The sequence below is a fragment of the Desarmillaria tabescens genome (assembly GCF_030435595.1).
Source record: "Desarmillaria tabescens strain CCBAS 213 chromosome Unknown EV420scaffold_51, whole genome shotgun sequence".
NCBI lineage: Eukaryota > Fungi > Basidiomycota > Agaricomycetes > Agaricales > Physalacriaceae > Desarmillaria > Desarmillaria tabescens.
In genome coordinates, this window is record NW_026848350.1 from 204,641 (window position 1) to 221,359 (window position 16,719).

Genomic DNA, 16,719 nt, shown 5'->3' on the forward strand with positions numbered 1-16,719 from the left:
TCTAATGAACACAATTCCGTTTGATAAGGTCAAATCCCATTGAAATGAGAGTTATTTTCGGAATAGCCGCAGCGCTTGAATTGATAGGGTCGGGCCGGACTTCCGAGGCCGCGAAGGTGCTGACTAAGCTCGGAAGATTTCCGAAGCTGCACTCTCGTTCCACTGACTGCACTGACTTTCGTAGCGGTATTAGCTGCTATTGTGACATTGACCCTGACCGCCGCTCCTCCATGAACCATGGCAGAGGTCCAAGGAATCCATACGTCTATCACCGCCCTCATCCAGAGTTGTCGTACTCTGACCCATTGTCTCAAGGACATCAAAGATGCGCCTAAAGAATGTGACAAACTCTTGAGGGAGCTACAGTATCTGTCGATCTATTTGACCACAGTAGAAACGCAGACTCAGCTATTGACCGAAAATGATCCATGGTTTGCGACATTACAGCAGTTGAACTATTCTTTCAACGAGACTGCTGAGTTATTGAGCGGCATGGAGAAGAGGCTGAAGGCTACATCGCCTGCGTGGAAAATGATTGTGCGGAATCTCCCATGGACATTGTCCGAAGAGGTGGCAGAGGATCTTAGGATCATTGAACAGATGAAATATCTGATCATGGTAGCCGGAGAGCACAACGATTCGTAAGCGACTCTGATTCTTATGTCTGAATCGTCAGGACTAAGTTTTTTATGCAGGAAGTTATCTTGTGCGATTGAGAGGACACTACGTGATGACAAGGCTGGGAAAATCCTAGGTATCGACAAGCAGATACAGATGGGTACGTCAACTTTCACCGTTGGATTTTATATCGATACACACAAACATCGCAGATAAAAAGGCCGCGAAGGTAGCAGCGTGGCTCACCTCTCTGAACTACAATGCTGTTCAACGCGAAAAGCTAGCACAGCGTTTTATGAATACTGGACAGTGGTTCCTCGAGTCGTCGAAGTTTCTGTGTTGGGCAGATGGTTCTGGGAAGTCCCGTACCCTGTGGTGTCCTGGCGATCGTGAGTCTGAGGCCATACTCGTGTGTCTTTGCTGAATCTAACGTATCCCAAAGCCTGTGCCGGAAAGACGATTATCGCATCAATCGTCGTTGAGTACTTGCGTACGCAAGTCGCCGAAGAAAACTCGACCATTCTATCTGTATTTTGCGACTACCGAAACATGGGAGCCCAGACCTTGACCAACATAATCCGTGCGCTGTTGAAACAGCTAATACAAGCTCGGGGACGGCTCTCTTCCTCCATTGAATCCCTATACAAACGGGATCTCAAAAAGCAAATGTACCCTTCATCTGGCGAATTTATGGAACTTCTTTCTGCTCAGCTGACAGAATTCTCCTGTGTCTATATCGTGCTGGATGCGTTGGATGAGCTTTCCCCTGATTACGAGGATTGGCGGCAACTCATTGATGCCCTCAAGTCGTTAGGCAGTAATGTCCGTCTTCTAGTGACTTCAACGAACTTAGGTGTGATACGAGAGCTATTTAAGGAGGATGTTGAGTTGTGTATCCGAGGGGAAGATGACGACATCCGAAAATTCATAGCGAGCAAGCTCGAAGTTGAGGGACAACTCTCCCGGCACCTCGAGGGCTACGACGACCTGCGCAACAAGGTATTAGTTGGGATCGTGAAGAATGCACATGGCTTGTAGGGTTTCCATGTCATTGCTCTTCTTTCTATCACTAAAGGAGTTCCTATAGGTTCCCCTTAGCAGGTATACAACTGGATCTGCTTGCCCGGAGCAGGAATCGCGCAGGTGTTGTTGCACGGCTGAACGAACTGCCACAAACCATGGAAATCGCTTACACGTATTTGCTGGAAAGGATTGACCATAAAGCTGAGCTTGAAAAGAACTTGGCATATCGTGCATTTGGTTGGTTGGCGTTTTCCGAGCGTCCTTTGACCATATTGGAGCTACAGCATGCATTAGCTGTGGAGTCAGGGACCAGGGAACTCAACCCTTATAACATCACCGGCTATGGCGTCATCGCAGATAGCTGCGCTGGGCTTGTTGTCAGTGACTACCGAGGGTACCCCAGATTTGTGCGTGAGTAGCCCTCAGGTCTCTCTCTTTTCCTTCATCAGTTGAATAATCAGCTAGATAAATCCGCTCAGGAGTTTATTGCCACTCACCAGGACAAATTGTTTCCCCGCGTCCAAGAAGATATCATGCGCACATGCATGACATATCTGTCATTCGATGTTTTTCATTCTCCTGATGTCCTTCGCCTGTCAAAGCCTCACAAAATCTACCAAAATTATCCTTTCTTCGGATACTCATTGCGTAACTGGGTACTTCATGCCAAGAAATGTGCGCCGGGTTCCGTGGAAAAGGAAATCCTTAATTTCCTACCAACCTGGGGAGCAATCGCTTTGTCTTTAGAGCAATCCCCGGACACTGAACTTGGTACTCCTGCACGGTTTACGGCGTATCATGGCCTTTTACACGCCATGAAGGGCCTAGTCGATCAAGGAACGAACCTGGAAAACGAAAATGTTCTGTGTATTGCAGCATACACAGGGCAAGTTGACATGGTAAAATGGCTGCTGTCGCAAGAGAATATTGACGTCAATCAAGCTGACAATATTGCATTCCTTATTGATTATGCTAAGGATCATGACTCTACTGTGTTCACCTGGATGTCGAGGATTCTTCTCAGAGGTGGAAAAGCTTCTCACCCTACTACACCCCTTGTTGCTGCAGCGTCAAATGGCCATGAAGAAATCGTCAGGATGATTCTAGAGTCTAAAAACATGCGATCGTTGAACACACTGCCTCCCTCTGGACCCACAGCACTCTCCGCAGCCGTATTCGGTAACCACATTGGAGTGGTACGGCTCTTGCTTTTGGAACATGACATCGACATTTCCATTCCATTCAAAGGCGAGACCCCGCTTATGCTTGCAAAAAGGAAACGCAGAGACGAGATTGTGAAAATGTTGGAGCGGAAAGATGGTCCTAAATCCTGATTCTCCAGAGTAGCGATGATTGGGACATGCTGAAGTGTACAATGTATTCTGCGAGTAGATAGGTATCATAACAGTTTGTAAAGTCTATAATATGGAACATTGGTATTGTAATTCTAAAGATGGTGATGCTGTCACCGTCATGCATTATAGAAATCGTCTCTCGCTCTGCCTCCGCAAGCACCGTCAGTTCACAATGTCCAATAAGCAATAATAGCTATTCCGTCACTCTGCAGTAGCCAAATTCTCACCATTCTACCATCGCACATGCTCCCGGCGGAGGGATGACTGAGCTATGAGTCAGGCTCTACACCTGCCTGAGAAAATGACGCAACAGATAACCCAGAGAACGAGGGGAAAGACTTGGGTAATCTGGTGATCTCCTCTTCCATGAAGCCATGCGTACATTTCTTGACGTGGTGTTCCCAGTGATTCAGGGAGTATCTGAGGAAAGGATACCTTTCCAGTGCGACGGTACTATTGGCGAAATCAGAAGAATGAAAATCATCAAATGACAGGTATGTTATGCATGTTCGCACAATGTCTTCCTGGATGTGAGGAAACAAGCTGGTCTGGTTCAACCTGAAATACTCTTGAGCAGATCGGTCTAGCAGATTATTCAGCCAGTGAAGAGAGAGCTATTGGGAGGACTACTCACGCCCAAATCGCAGACACTCTTGGTTGTCAACAATGACAAGACCAATGCAGGCACTTGTGATAAAATCACAGCTTGTAATGTTATCGGTGTTGAGTTTTTTGGATCCTGGTTCAACAGCCAATGCATGTTCCAACTCCAACACGGTCAAAGGACGCTCAGACAACGCCAGCCAGCCGAATATTCGGTAAAGAAAGTCTTTGTGCTCGACATTAGGTTCGACCGTTTCGAGCCTTTCCAGGAAAGACTTATATGCGTTTGTCATGGTTCGTGGCAGTTTTTCCAGTTGCGCGGCAAGGTCAGCACAATTTCTGCAATGGGCGAGTATACCCAGTTGTAGATCTGCTAAAACGTACCTATGGGAACTCCTTTAGCTACTGAAAGAAGAGCTGGTATGGAAACCTACATGCTACCGGCTTTTTCCACAATGTCAGCAAGCGCCTTGTTGCGCAGGTCATCATGATTCCTGAGAAGCTCGTGGAGATGTCCCTGGACATTGAACTTTCTCCTTACGAAGTTTTGGATATCCCCATCATCTACTAGAACCTTCGCATGGTCGTCTTCCTCAAACAGCTTCCGGATGTCGGTATAGACCCTAGAAGTTACCAGAAGGCGAATATTATCACCTAACGACTTCAAAATAGCAATCAGTCCTCGCCAACCCTCGTAATCCCCCTCAAACTCATCCAGCGCATCCAGCACAATGTAGACGTAGGGTGATTCTCTCATCTGGGAAGTTAGAAACAGGATGGAGTCGTCAAGGGAAAGGTACCCTCGGCTTCTATGACATTCCCTGTATAGTTGGGATTCAATCGAGGAAGAGAGCCTTCCTTGAGCTTGTATCGTCTGCTTCAGTAGGGCACGAATTATGCTTGTCGAGGTCCAAGCTTCCGCGTTACGATAATCTCCGTAAATGCATAGTACTGGAATATCTTCGTCAGTGACCCGGGCACGCAAATAGTGAACAATCATTGAGGCAAGAATTGTCTTTCCAACACCGGCTGTGAAATGCATGCGCTTCAGCAGAGACACACGGTGCATGGCCTCAGACTCACGAGCACCAGGACACCACAAAGTAGAGGACTTTGCGCGACCATTTACCCAAGCCAGAAACTTTGGTGACTCCAGGAACGCTTGTCCAACATTGCCAAAACGTCGTGCCAGATTATGGCTTTGAATGGCCTCGTAATCCAAAGATACGAGCGACGCTGCTACCTCCGCGGCCTTTCTGTCTGCGATGTTTCTATAATTCAGTATACGATCCAGCGTTGGCTTCTGAGTATGCACGTACCCATCTGTCTTTGTTGCTCTGCCGCTATGGCTTCCGCAGCTTTGCGCTTTTGTTGAGCTTCAATCGCACAAGATAGTGCACTACATACCACAGTTAGCCTCCAACGAGAGAGTACAAGAACCAGAATCACATACAATTGGTCATGTTGTCTGGCGATTATGATCAAGGTTTTCATGCGCTCAATCTTATTCAAAATGTTTTCAACGCTCGTTTTCGTCAGCGTCCATCGGAACCTTCCAGCTGTCCTTTTCCACACAGGCGATGAAGCCTTCAGCTTCTTCTTGATTTCAAGAATCAGCCCATCAAGTTGGTCGAAGAGCTCCTTCATGTCCTGTATTACCACAAGCCACGGATCCCATGGGTCGCCTGCCACCTGTATCCGAGTGACGTCGCGCGTGGAAAGGAGGAATGAATTGAGGTTTTTAAGCTCTCGTAAGAGCTCATCACGTTCTCTGGGCGCGTCTTTTACGTCCTTTAAATACTTGATGACGGTAAGAGAGTTTTCGATGAGGGTGGTGATGGATGAAGCGATTCCTAGGACTTCTGCCATGGTTGATGGAGGTGGAGGCTAACCAGCCCGGCAGGCTCACGTCACAAGTTGCTTTGACCTCGTGGTCGAAATCAAAAGCACCGTCATCCAGCAACGGGTCTATGGTGTCGCACCGTAGTCCTCCCACTCCTGGTAAGCAGCAGTTTTGTGTCTGTGTAGATAGCAAATAGAATGCTGGGACATCTTGAACAACAAATTGTGTCGGCTTCAAGGGGAACCTCGCTACAGTTGGCAAAAGCTCAATCACAGTTTCCTTTCTATGGCGCGAATTAGTCACTTGCTAGGAGTGTACATGGATGATAGGCATGACGGGAAACAGATCATTTGTGTCATATTCTTGGCAGATTACTGAGAATTACCATGATTGCAAACTGGCGCGTGTTCTCCAGAGCCATGTTCAAGGTGGTGGCGTAAGATAATGGTACAGTGCCGGTATATTGTATCCGTCGAATGCCAGAGAGAACATTATACTGCTGAGCGCCCAAGTTCTACCCTGGCAGAAGTGCCTGTGCCTCCTGCATGTGCATGGGAAAAATAACCTTCGCAGATTTGCGGACACAGGCCGGTCGTCTACCTCCGATAGTAGGTGCTCTAAGTCTGGTAGCATCCACTGTGCGATGTGCAGAGTACAGATATTGTGAGTCTGGATGGATTCACCGACTAGCTGGTGCACGACGATCCCGAGACAGGGATATGACTAAGTTGTGTCGGTCTGGAAGAGTGAGTAGACAACTAAAAGGTAGTAGAGGATTCGGCTAACGTCGGCAGGGCACGTAGACCAATTGATAGGCAACGATTGCATCTCTCGTCATCATCCGTGGATATTGCAAGAAACGTCAACATCGAATCTGGTCTGTAAACTGGGGGGTGGGAGGTAATTTGGCATCAGGCCAAAATCCAGATATAGATTTTGAGGCTCTCTTGTATACTGCAGCAACTTGAATGGACATAGCGGCCGGAGCATCAGAACATCACATGTGACATCAGAAGATGACATTTCTATTGATACCAGGCGAATGAAGCTGTGTTTGGCTGGATAAGTCGATAATTTGAAGGATGGCATTACGGTTCAATACAGCTCCCAGAGTAAGAAACCATGGAAGCCCAATTCTCTGAGAAATTGTTGCTGATGTTCGGTTTCACTGAACAGAGAGCGAACGGAGAGATTTGACCCTAAAAGTCACAGCTGGAGAGTGGTGGTCCTTGGGGAAAATAAGCCATCGCCGGTTTCTCGCCGACCATTTTCATCATACGACATCGTGTGTGCCGATGTCGGCTTGAGGTGGTAACCTGTCATTGACATCAGTGTTTCCACGATTCGGTTAGGTTTGGGTTCAGGCAGTTTTGCCTGAATCTCCAGGTTCAAACATGCAAACGTTCAAGTTGTGGTGCGAGTGGCATTCAGGTCAGGGGTGCACTTGTTCCAAAGTGCATATTTCTTCATTTCCGGTCAGTAAAAGTCAAATTTAAAAGATGGGTTCACTTACCCTCTAGCAGGTTCAGTGCAGATTCGCACCGGGTTCGCAGGGTTCACGAACCGGACCGCGGAAACACTAAACCTGATAAGACCAAGGCCGTCTTTTGAAAAGTGCATTTTGGTGATGTAGATGTAGGAGAGGGAGGAAACGGAGGAAGAGGAAGATTAGAATTTGAAGGCCACCACATGTGTGTGACAAATACGAGTCCAATTTTAGCTGTTTTCCCTAGAGTTTGGGCTTGTGTGTTATGATAGGTTATGATGTTGAATGCAACAGAGATACTCAATGTGTGTGGACACTTAGGCCTCAAGCCGCATGAAGCAGGTCCTTAGAAGGTGGACAGATATCGAAGGGGTTCAAACGACAAATATCATAAATGATAGAGGATGACATGAACGCGAAGGAAGAAACGGCTGGAAGAAAAGAGTTGTGTTTCAGATAGATTAGGAGGGTGACAAATGTAATACAGCAACGCAAAACAGTGACGCTGTCATCTTCCTAAAAGTTGAACTGAAACAAGAAGAACGTCAGGAAGACCCATAAGCTAGCGAATGTTAAGGATCACACTTAGTACGCCAACGGTGACCAGCATCCTTGGCAGCAACACAGTATTCAGCATACACCTCGATGTGAAAAGAAGGTTTCGGCCAGAACCTAGGTGGATCGCAAAGTTTTACAGGTAGAAACAGAGACACCACCTGGCAACCTCGCTGTGCGGAGGACCTGTAATCAATGGTACCCAAAAATTACGACCACGATTAAGTAGAACAAGGAAAGTATATGACGAGAATAGAACGAAAATCAAATGAGTCGGAGATGAAGCTAGTAGCGTAGGTGTACCGTGTAGGATGGGATAAAAGGAATAACGATTCACATTGAACACCCGGCGAACCGGGCCTGAGCCAAGAAGGCAGAAGAACCTGGACCTCAGACAGCGGAAATAGACTCTCAACACAAATGAAAGAATGAGAGCTTCGCGTTCGAGAGTAGGTTCTCCTCGATGACGCCATCATGGTCAATAGAGTGTCATAGGTAGTTGATACAGTCGGCATTGTAATTTGGCACGAAAACCCCTTTGGGTTGCTTGACATAAGGTCGAGGAATCTGTAATTCGCATATGAACGACAAAAAGGTGGATGCATGGGGAACGCACGTATTGTATCTCGTGAGGCAGTGCTTCAGCACGACCTCGTCTCTCGGTGTGGCGAAAACGTTCGGTTCGCTCCATCCGAATTCGCGCATCTTGGCGGTGAATGGACCTTGGTGTTAAACCTAATGTACGAGCTTAGGACAGTACAAGGAAACCCTTCAAAGCAGGTACTCACGATGCCAACGAAATTCAACGAGAATTTTTTGTCATCTGTGTTCGTGCTCAAGACCTTTTCCCATTCAAAAGGAACAAAACTCGCTTACAGTTTGGCTCCTCTGTCTTTCATATAGATACCCGTGTGCTCCTTGAGCTTCGCCGCATCATAATCCATAGATTCCTGAATATCCACAGCCCATTCCTGGGGTCCTTTTTTAGGCGTGAATATGCCTGACCACAATACCACCGCCTTAAAGAGCGTCTACCGTGATGAATGAGAGCGATGTTGAACGCGGTCCAAAGGGAATACAGGGAGAAGGAGAATTCCGGATTGTATTCCTGTGTTTTTCAGATATTTCCTGTCTTGAAATTTTGTTCATCCTGTATCTCATGCTGCGTTGTATCCATAACAGGGTATGCAATTCGATGCGCTGGCGCAGCTTCTCTGAGCACCCTTGTCAGCTTTGCGTGTAGATAGCGTGCATAGAAATAGACATACCTTCGGTACATCAGAGAGGAGCCGCCACGCCGGCTTCTACATCTTCTGGTGTGCCCGACCTTGAGAACTATCTCGATGATGCTGTCGCCCTCGCGTTATCCTACAGGCATTCGATGTGGGACAGCGGAAAGAAACAGTATAGATAATATTAGTGGTGACACGATCGTTTAAAGCCCAACTGATACTGACCATCGATATTTTAGCAGCTCCATTGATGGCATCCAATGGATTCCTTCCTGGAAAGCAATGGGTGCGCAGATGGAGAAGAAGGTGACTTTCAGAGATCTTGCAGTGATCCTTCACTGGCCGTGTTGACCACTGTCGTCATGACGCTGCAAGAGAGTTACAGCCTAACAAAGCTAGCAGAAAACGGTGTACGGATCGAAGGCGAGAACCGAAAAGTTCGCTGGATCTGTATAGAAGATGATTGTAGTTACTAGTCGACAGCTGAATCCAAGCAATGGGTTACTATGTTGTGGTCGATGTTCGCTCGCACAAAGAAAACCGCCTCATCTGTATGGCTCGGTATAAATTCCTGGACAACTCGAACGAGCACGGCAACTCGCCGATTACACAGAACCTGAGTAGCTTAGCCTGGTAACCAAGCCCTCTAACAAGGAGAACCTCGTTAGAGGGCTTGGTAAAACTCACGCCGATCATGGCACAGACATTTACGGGCATTGCCGGTGCCCAAATTAGGGAGGCGTTTCCGGATTTGGGACTCGCTGAATCATCACTAAAACAACTTGAGCGTCGAAGCGGCGAATACAGCAGTGAAAACACCTTATAAATGTACTGCCATGATAGTTGATTGCCTAGAAATATGACTGAGAAGGCATATGATGAGTATTATCAGTAGAAAAGACTGATTGCTACTAGGAGAACAAATCAGGGGTCATTTGAATGGGAATGGGCAAGGAATTCGTGTTTGAAGCGAAGTTTTCTGGTCTAAATACATCTTGGGACATTTAATGAGGTTCTATGTGAGAAATGAAGCTGTCGACAGATAGACGAGGGACATAGACGTGACGCAACATGAAAGCAATGTAGCTACACCAAAACCTAAATCCGGAAAAGCCTCCCTAATTTGGACACCGGCAATGCCCGTAAATGTCTGTGCCATGATCGGCGCGAGTTTTACAGGTCCCTCTAGTGAGGCTTGGCTCATAAGAAGAGGGACCGGTTCAGGTCTATGAGTAGCTCACAATGCTACTGAATGTTTATGAGCCAAACAAGGACTTTGAGTCAACGGTCCTTACAGGAAACGAGCTAGATATCTATCAGGGTAGGAAGATGTAATATAAGCAGTTCGGAAAGAAAAAAAACCAAGCACGACTTACCTAAGGTTCAGCACACTGGACAACCTCATCATGGCCCATCCCTGCATCCTCTAGAGATTTTGGTGTGGATTCATAGAGGACTTGGGTTGTTGAATCGAAATATGTCTCTAAAATGCGGGAGGAAAAAAAAAGTCAACAACGACGAATGAAAAAAAGGTTACGTACCATTATCCCAAACATGTTAGAATTCATACTTTGAAAAATATGGGTGACCACAGGAAGGCACTAACGGTACAGCAGCGGCAACGTGCACCACGCAAACGGGGAATCCGCGTGTATGAAGAGGGTGAAGTCAATGGCTGTAGGTGTCGATGGTAGCCTTGGGCGCGCCCATGATGATACCGTTTATGTTGGGACATCATGGAGGGTGCGTGACGAGTTGGTGGTGGTGGCGGTAGGTGTACTAGGGAGCGGGGATGGGGTGCGTGAGAGGGCCAAGATGCTGTTGAGCGCGTCAAGGAGGGCTCGTAGACCGGACCTCTCGGCTTGTAAGAGATGGAGGGGTAACACGTATTTCGATAGCGAAACGATTGACGCGTTGTCCGTCGTGCCATTGTGCCAAAGCTCCAGGTCTAGACCGTCACCGACGTGCCCATCAATGCGTTGCCATCTCTTCCTTGGTCACAGATACGGTACGATCTCGTGACTTCCGCTGAAGATCATTTATGCCTTCTTGCACAAGCCCAGCTGCTTGAAACTTACATAGCATGTCTCCATGATCCTTTCCCTTGGTGGAACACGAACTACATTGTACACACGATTCTCTGCGCCAATCGTGAGTTGACTAGCCAGAAAGCATCCCCGACGCTCCTAAAATACATAGCACGTCCCGCCCTCGAAGAGCTTTTCTTGGACCTTGACATGACTTTGGACAGTTTATCGCAGAAGCTCTATGATTTCGGCGATCGTTCTGGCTGCTTCTGCGCCAACTTTCTGTGGAAACCCCGGGTCCCTAGAGTTCCTAGATTCATTCGCGTCTAAATTGGACGGATGGAGTCATGACTTATTCCCCGGACTGGCAACATTCAATACGACTATCAATTACGCTGAAGAGAACAAGCCTTATATACTCAACAGCCTCATAAATATCGTGAAGACGCGCTGGAAAGTTGGTACCTCCTGCAGATTACGATCCTTGTCGTTAGACATCAACGGAGATGACTGGGCAGACTCAGATGTCGAGGATGAATTCCGCATTCTACAGCAGTTCAAAGCAAGTTTAGATGTTCCTTTGAAGAGGAATGGTTTGTGCTTCATCTACGTGGATTGTGGTGATACCATTAACATTTCTTTCACATATGCAAGCGACAAGTGTAAGCCTGGGTCCACCAGCATTGGAAGGCAGCTCGAAGGCAGAACCGAGGAGCATGCCTGCAGCGTCACCTAAGCCTGCGAGGAGTCTCCTAAACAATGCAACGTGCAATAAATTTTACTCGGAAGGAAAGAACGGTATGTAAGAACTTATAATTGTTCCATACTCGAGTGGTCTCCATGATAATGTTTATCATTCTGTGCAGAGTCAATGCGCGTTGCTCGCAGTATCATGCATATGCCGCAAGCCTGCCCCCTTTGTTTTACATAAAGCTAAAAGTCCTGTTGTATAAATATTTTTCCTACACTACATTCTTTATCGTCGTTCCGACCGTGTATACCGTCCATTCGTTTTATGGCGTTTCGTCTAATCTTTGCAATCAATACTACCTACTTGGCAACAGAAACGGCTTCCAAGTTCCAATAGCTCTCAGCATACTCGAGAATCGCCCGATCGGAGCTGAATTTTCCCATCTATGAAACAAGATAGTTAGCACAGGAAATGGGTAAAGAAAACGAAACTAACCTTGGCCACGGTCCTGATCGATTTCTTGATCCATTCCGTCTTGTCGAGATAGGCCTCGTCAACCATCGCCAACGCCGCAATGTCTAGATTATCGTACTTCAGCAAGAAAGAAACAGGTTCAAAACGGAAACGAGGCTCACATGAATCAAAGTCGTCGGTTATCAGATAGTAATCAATTTGTCTAATGGTGTTGAGGAGACTAACAAATTGACAATCAGGGGATATTAGTATCATTAGAGACGGAGGAATTACGGTTCATAAACGCTTCCATCTCCAAACATGCCCTCGGTGATCTTGTTGAGAACATTGGCCAGTGCCGGGCATTTCTCTTCAATCGGGACGGGATGGTACATGTGTTGGTATCGTAGATCCTCGACGTCCCTTCAAGATAATGAGAAGACGGACCAGCGAACAAAATAGAAGGTGCCTACGGCGTCAAGTGACCAAAGAAGACTACAGAAAGTTAATTTGAATACCCGGTTTCAAAGCATGTAAATACACTCACAAACGTTGCTCTCGCCAACCTATAGTACTCAACATCAGCAAACACGAAGAATCGTTTGCTTGAAAAAGACGTACAGATTCAGCGATTTCAATGTTAGCACCATCTGTGTGTGATATTTAATTTCCGTCCCGCGCATCGATCGAATTGCACTTACCAACGGTACCCACAAGTAGGCCTCCGTTCAGGCAGAATTTCATGTTGGAAGTACCCGAAGCCTCAGTTCCAGCTGTTGAGATATGTTGACTAATGTCCGAAGCCGGGATTAGCACCTCTGCGACCGACACAGAGTAATCTGGGATGAAATAAACAGTGAGATATTCCTTAGTGTCCGGGTCAGCGTTGATGATGCGAGCAACGTTAACGATCAATCGAATGGTCTGTCCAAAATATCGTCATTAGCCTGACTGTAGATACGGGAATTGCAGACGCACAAGTTTGGCAATGTAATCTTGTAAGCTTTAGTTCAGAGCGTGGATGTGCATAAAAGAAAGTGCTTACAAGCTGGGGCCGCCTTGCCAGCGAAGAACACGACACGATGATTGACCTTCTTGCGTGCTTCCGGAGTCATGGCTTTCAAGGTCAGGTATCGCTGGAATGAAATACGTCAGCATTAGATAAACCATACATGAAATAACTTACGTGGATGACACCAAGGATGTTCAAAGTTTGGCGCTATAAACTTGTTTCATCTCAGAAGTCTATAATCAAAGGTCAGTACATACCTTGTACTCATGTAAACGCTGAAAACGGTAAATCAGGTTCCATGTTATCGATAGTTATCAAGAATAAGGTTCTCACCTTAATTTGGACGTCAAACATAGCATGGGTGTTGATAGTGAGCCCAAGAGTCGTCTGGACATAATTCGCCAGCCGCTCTTTGTTGCGCTGCTTCACTGCAGCCCATTCCTTTCGGAACCGAGCATCCTCAGCGAAAGGCAGAAGACCCTCGAGCTTGTCGAGATTCTTCAACCATACGCTCTTCTCAACCTTTAACGTCTTGGAGATGAGGTCACTGAGCTCGGGGTTACACTGTCACATAGATGTGGGCTCGTGATTGCTAAAATGGGAGACGTACTTACCTGATCAAGCCATCGTCGCGGAGTAACTGCAAGAGCCAGGTCAGCAAGGGAACGGAGGCAGACAAAATGCAATGATCGGTACGTACTTCCGTTTGTTACGTTGCCGAACTTGCTGATGCCTTCGAACTCAACGAAATCCTTCAAGATAGTAGTTTTGACAAGGTCGCTATGTAACTGTAGGGGTGAAAGTATAAGCCGAGCGACAAATCGAGGTCAAAGCGACGACTAACCTCGGCAACACCGTTGACTTTCTTGCTTCCTGCTCACGATAAGCATATGTTAGAAGTTCAAGTTGACATAGACATTACCGATGCAGGCCAGATGCGCCATTCGGACTTGCTTAGGGAACCCCTCTGTCATGGGTCGACTTTCAGCATTGAGGCAATTTTGAACACACGCGTTTATTTACCTTCAATCAGAGACATTCGGCTCAGTCTGTCTCGGTCGCCAGGGAATTTCCTCTCAACAGCTTGCAAGAAGAATCTAAAGAAGCGCGTTAGGTCTTGCTAGCGGAGAAAGAAGCCGTCCCACAGGTTCTAACATAAATAATCAGAAGAGTGCTTTACATTGGTGTTACCTATTGACTTACAATGTCATAGATGATTTGCATGTGCCTGCAAGCGATATCGTATTTCAGTGACTGAAGAGCGCTATAATCAATATCCATACCTTGGTAACACATGCTCCATTAATGGAACCGGCCATTTCTCTAGTGCTTCCTAACCTTTGATCAGTAAACACGCTAGGTAGAAGGAAGAGGGAAGTCATACGGGTAATACAGTGTGATTGGTATAGAAAACAGTGTTATTCACGATATTCCAGGCCTTGTCCCAATCCAAGTCCTCGTCGTCAATCAGGATACGCATGAGTTCGGGTATCGCAAGAGTCGGGTGCGTCTATCATTGGAAAATTAGCTTCCTTCAATCCAGCAAGATGAAAGGTATACATCATTGAGTTGGATTGCGATGTCTGAAAAACATATCAGCATCACTCTGTTCATAACTTGGCAGTTGCGTACAGTCAGGGATGTCCGTGATCGGTTTACCGAGGTTTTTGAATCGCCTTAATATATCAGCCAAACTAGCAGCGGTCCAAAAGCTAACAACATCGACGTGAGACGTCGAATATGCAGACACAAATCATTACTCACTATTGCTGCTTCAAGCGCAGCTCCTTTCCGACTGAATGTGGCCATCAGGAATTATTGTCAGGACGCGGAGAGGCACTTACAAGTGCTTTCCATCAAGAAGAGATGAATCAGAACGATAACCGGTGGATGAAGAAGACGTAGCTCACGTATGGTCATTAGGATACAAAACAGAGGTAATGGCGGCGGCACTGTTGGACGACTCAACCGCACCCTCATAGTTACCCGCTAAATTTGAAGCCGAGATTAGCACATATCAAGCATGGAACTTAGTTCAGCCAACCATTGAAGGAGTTCAAATCGAATCCTCGTTTGGGCTTGCTTTCCCAAAGTCTCAAGTTATTCGTAGTCTTGGTATAACATCCAGGAATCATGACGTCGTACGCAACAGCGAGGACTTCTTGACCTCCTGTCCATGAGGCACGAGGAGTGCCATCGTTCAAACGCTCCGCTTGCCCGTAAAATCGGACTTCGTAGGCTACATCCAGACGAGGAAGCTATACACATTGCATCATGAGTATATTCGGCCATGATATAAAGGGATGGCTCACCTCCCAAGGATTCTGGTTGTCCAGCCATGGGTCCGGAGCCTAGAAGAGTGTTATTGGAAGGCAAAATATATTCGAACAAACAGCTGACCTCCAACTGGTTTCCTTCAGGGGAGATAAGCTGTAGGTTTGAATGAATAGGGCGTTAAACAGGAGTAGAATCGCAGAAGCAAACCTGTTGGAAGATTCCATACTTGTACCTCAGTCCATAGCCCCAAACCGGTAGTTCCTATGTTAGAAGGAACATGATTGGACGTCGATCCGTAACGCTTTAGTGACGCACCTGAGAAGCAGACGAATCAAGATAACAAGCAGCAAGACGACCCAATCCGCCGTTCCCAAGGGCAGCGTCACGTTCCTTATCCAAAAGATCTTCGATAGAGAAGCCCAGCTTCTTGACTCCGTCGCTGTATTGATCTTTTAAACCCAGATTCAGAAGCTGTGAGAAGTATGATCGTGAACATCGTATATTCTCATGGCATTTGCGAGGACAGAATATCATACCGCATTATCGAGAGTGCGACCCATCAAGAATTCGAGAGAAAGGTAGTATGCCCTCTTGGGGGCTTTCCGCGTATAAGTGAGTTGGGTCTCGTTCCAATTCAGCTATCGAAACCGAGGTTATTGTAACGGCGAAAGGGCCAAGAGAGATGGACGTACAATCAGGTTATCCCGGACTGAAAGCGCCGCCGCCTGATAGGCACCAAGGTCATCTGAAGATAACCTAGTTGATGCAACGATTCTCGAATACTCAGCAAGGAATATAGCGAACCCAAATTATGTGCCTGGCGCGCTAGCGATGTCTGAACATGGTTAACGAAGGACTTGGTGATAGAAGCAACATCTGCCCGAGAGCCAATGAACACCGACTGAGTCGAAGGTTCACAGTACAGCGTACCGGTGTCGACACCACGCATACCAGCCTTCCATATCTTCTCATCGCCTTTCGGCCACTTCTCTTTTCCAGTTTCGTCTATCTCCGGGAAGTAGCCTGAGCATATAATCAGCATCGAATTGGATTATCGCGCCGCGACTGGAGCGTACCGGTCAAGGTCCTGACATGTCTGCGAGGACGCACAGGCCTGCCGATGGTTTTTGGATCGATGGTAGAAGTCATCAGTACTCAGTAGTGAAGTTGATGGTAGGAGAGCAACCCAGGCTACTACTCAGAGTACTTATACAAAATCGAAGGTCAGCACTCGACGTCATGGAAAGCCTGGACTTCCTAATTGAGCCTATTTCATGCCACGTAAAATCTGACGGTAAAATGCTCGGCCGAGTTCCTACAACTGGACCAGAGCCCACTCGGTGTTCAACAATTCAACAAAATCCATTGACTTCTTTACTCTGGAAACACGCCCTCTCTGTGGCCATTCAACGATTCAGTATCGTACGTCGTGCTTTACTCCCATAAATCTAGACCCCGGGGTTGTGATTCCAGCCATCGAACGAATCAGGAGTGTTAACGATAAGTGTATGACGACCAGCTGTGGAGTATCAAGCATTTTGAAA

General features: G+C 46.9%; 4 protein-coding genes across 4 annotated transcripts; 2 read left to right on the plus strand and 2 right to left on the minus strand.

Moving 5' to 3' along the window:
• Window positions 1-237: 237 nt before the first annotated feature.
• EV420DRAFT_1648548 (uncharacterized protein) lies at window positions 238-2,975 on the plus strand (the record flags this gene model as incomplete). Its single annotated transcript, XM_060478187.1, has 6 exons — window positions 238-641; window positions 696-778; window positions 831-1,007; window positions 1,061-1,652; window positions 1,706-2,052; window positions 2,107-2,975. The coding sequence occupies 6 exons, from the start codon at window positions 238-240 to the stop codon at window positions 2,973-2,975; spliced, it is 2,472 nt and encodes an 823-aa protein (XP_060325379.1).
• Window positions 2,976-3,120: 145 nt separating this feature from the next.
• Window positions 3,121-5,666, minus strand: EV420DRAFT_981971 (uncharacterized protein). The gene is made up of 6 exons (XM_060484250.1): window positions 5,053-5,666; window positions 4,919-4,998; window positions 4,683-4,859; window positions 4,034-4,628; window positions 3,631-3,983; window positions 3,121-3,579 (listed from the first exon to the last, which is right to left on the minus strand). Exons 1-6 carry the CDS (start codon window positions 5,466-5,468, stop codon window positions 3,266-3,268), a joined length of 1,935 nt encoding a protein of 644 aa, XP_060325380.1. The 5' UTR covers window positions 5,469-5,666; the 3' UTR covers window positions 3,121-3,265.
• A 5,168-nt stretch (window positions 5,667-10,834) lies between these two features.
• EV420DRAFT_982829 (uncharacterized protein) lies at window positions 10,835-11,783 on the plus strand. Its single transcript, XM_060484251.1, has 4 exons — window positions 10,835-10,913; window positions 10,967-11,335; window positions 11,397-11,540; window positions 11,609-11,783. The coding sequence occupies exons 2-4, from the start codon at window positions 10,984-10,986 to the stop codon at window positions 11,671-11,673; spliced, it is 561 nt and encodes a 186-aa protein (XP_060325381.1). The 5' UTR covers window positions 10,835-10,913; window positions 10,967-10,983; the 3' UTR covers window positions 11,674-11,783.
• A 9-nt stretch (window positions 11,784-11,792) lies between these two features.
• On the minus strand, window positions 11,793-16,324 carry EV420DRAFT_1277194 (glycogen phosphorylase; the record flags this gene model as incomplete). The annotated part of the gene is made up of 36 exons (XM_060468013.1): window positions 11,793-11,876; window positions 11,929-12,011; window positions 12,069-12,127; window positions 12,181-12,309; window positions 12,360-12,381; window positions 12,434-12,452; window positions 12,508-12,536; window positions 12,588-12,810; window positions 12,865-12,881; window positions 12,932-13,022; window positions 13,073-13,105; window positions 13,156-13,173; window positions 13,232-13,462; window positions 13,513-13,538; window positions 13,599-13,686; window positions 13,743-13,774; window positions 13,821-13,865; window positions 13,922-14,014; window positions 14,098-14,126; window positions 14,182-14,231; window positions 14,283-14,408; window positions 14,459-14,481; window positions 14,531-14,610; window positions 14,663-14,693; window positions 14,743-14,747; window positions 14,809-14,887; window positions 14,943-15,156; window positions 15,211-15,249; window positions 15,299-15,328; window positions 15,383-15,436; window positions 15,491-15,646; window positions 15,712-15,813; window positions 15,868-15,920; window positions 15,980-16,051; window positions 16,106-16,198; window positions 16,252-16,324. 36 exons carry the CDS (start codon window positions 16,322-16,324, stop codon window positions 11,793-11,795), a joined length of 2,631 nt encoding a protein of 876 aa, XP_060325382.1.
• Window positions 16,325-16,719: the final 395 nt, after the last annotated feature.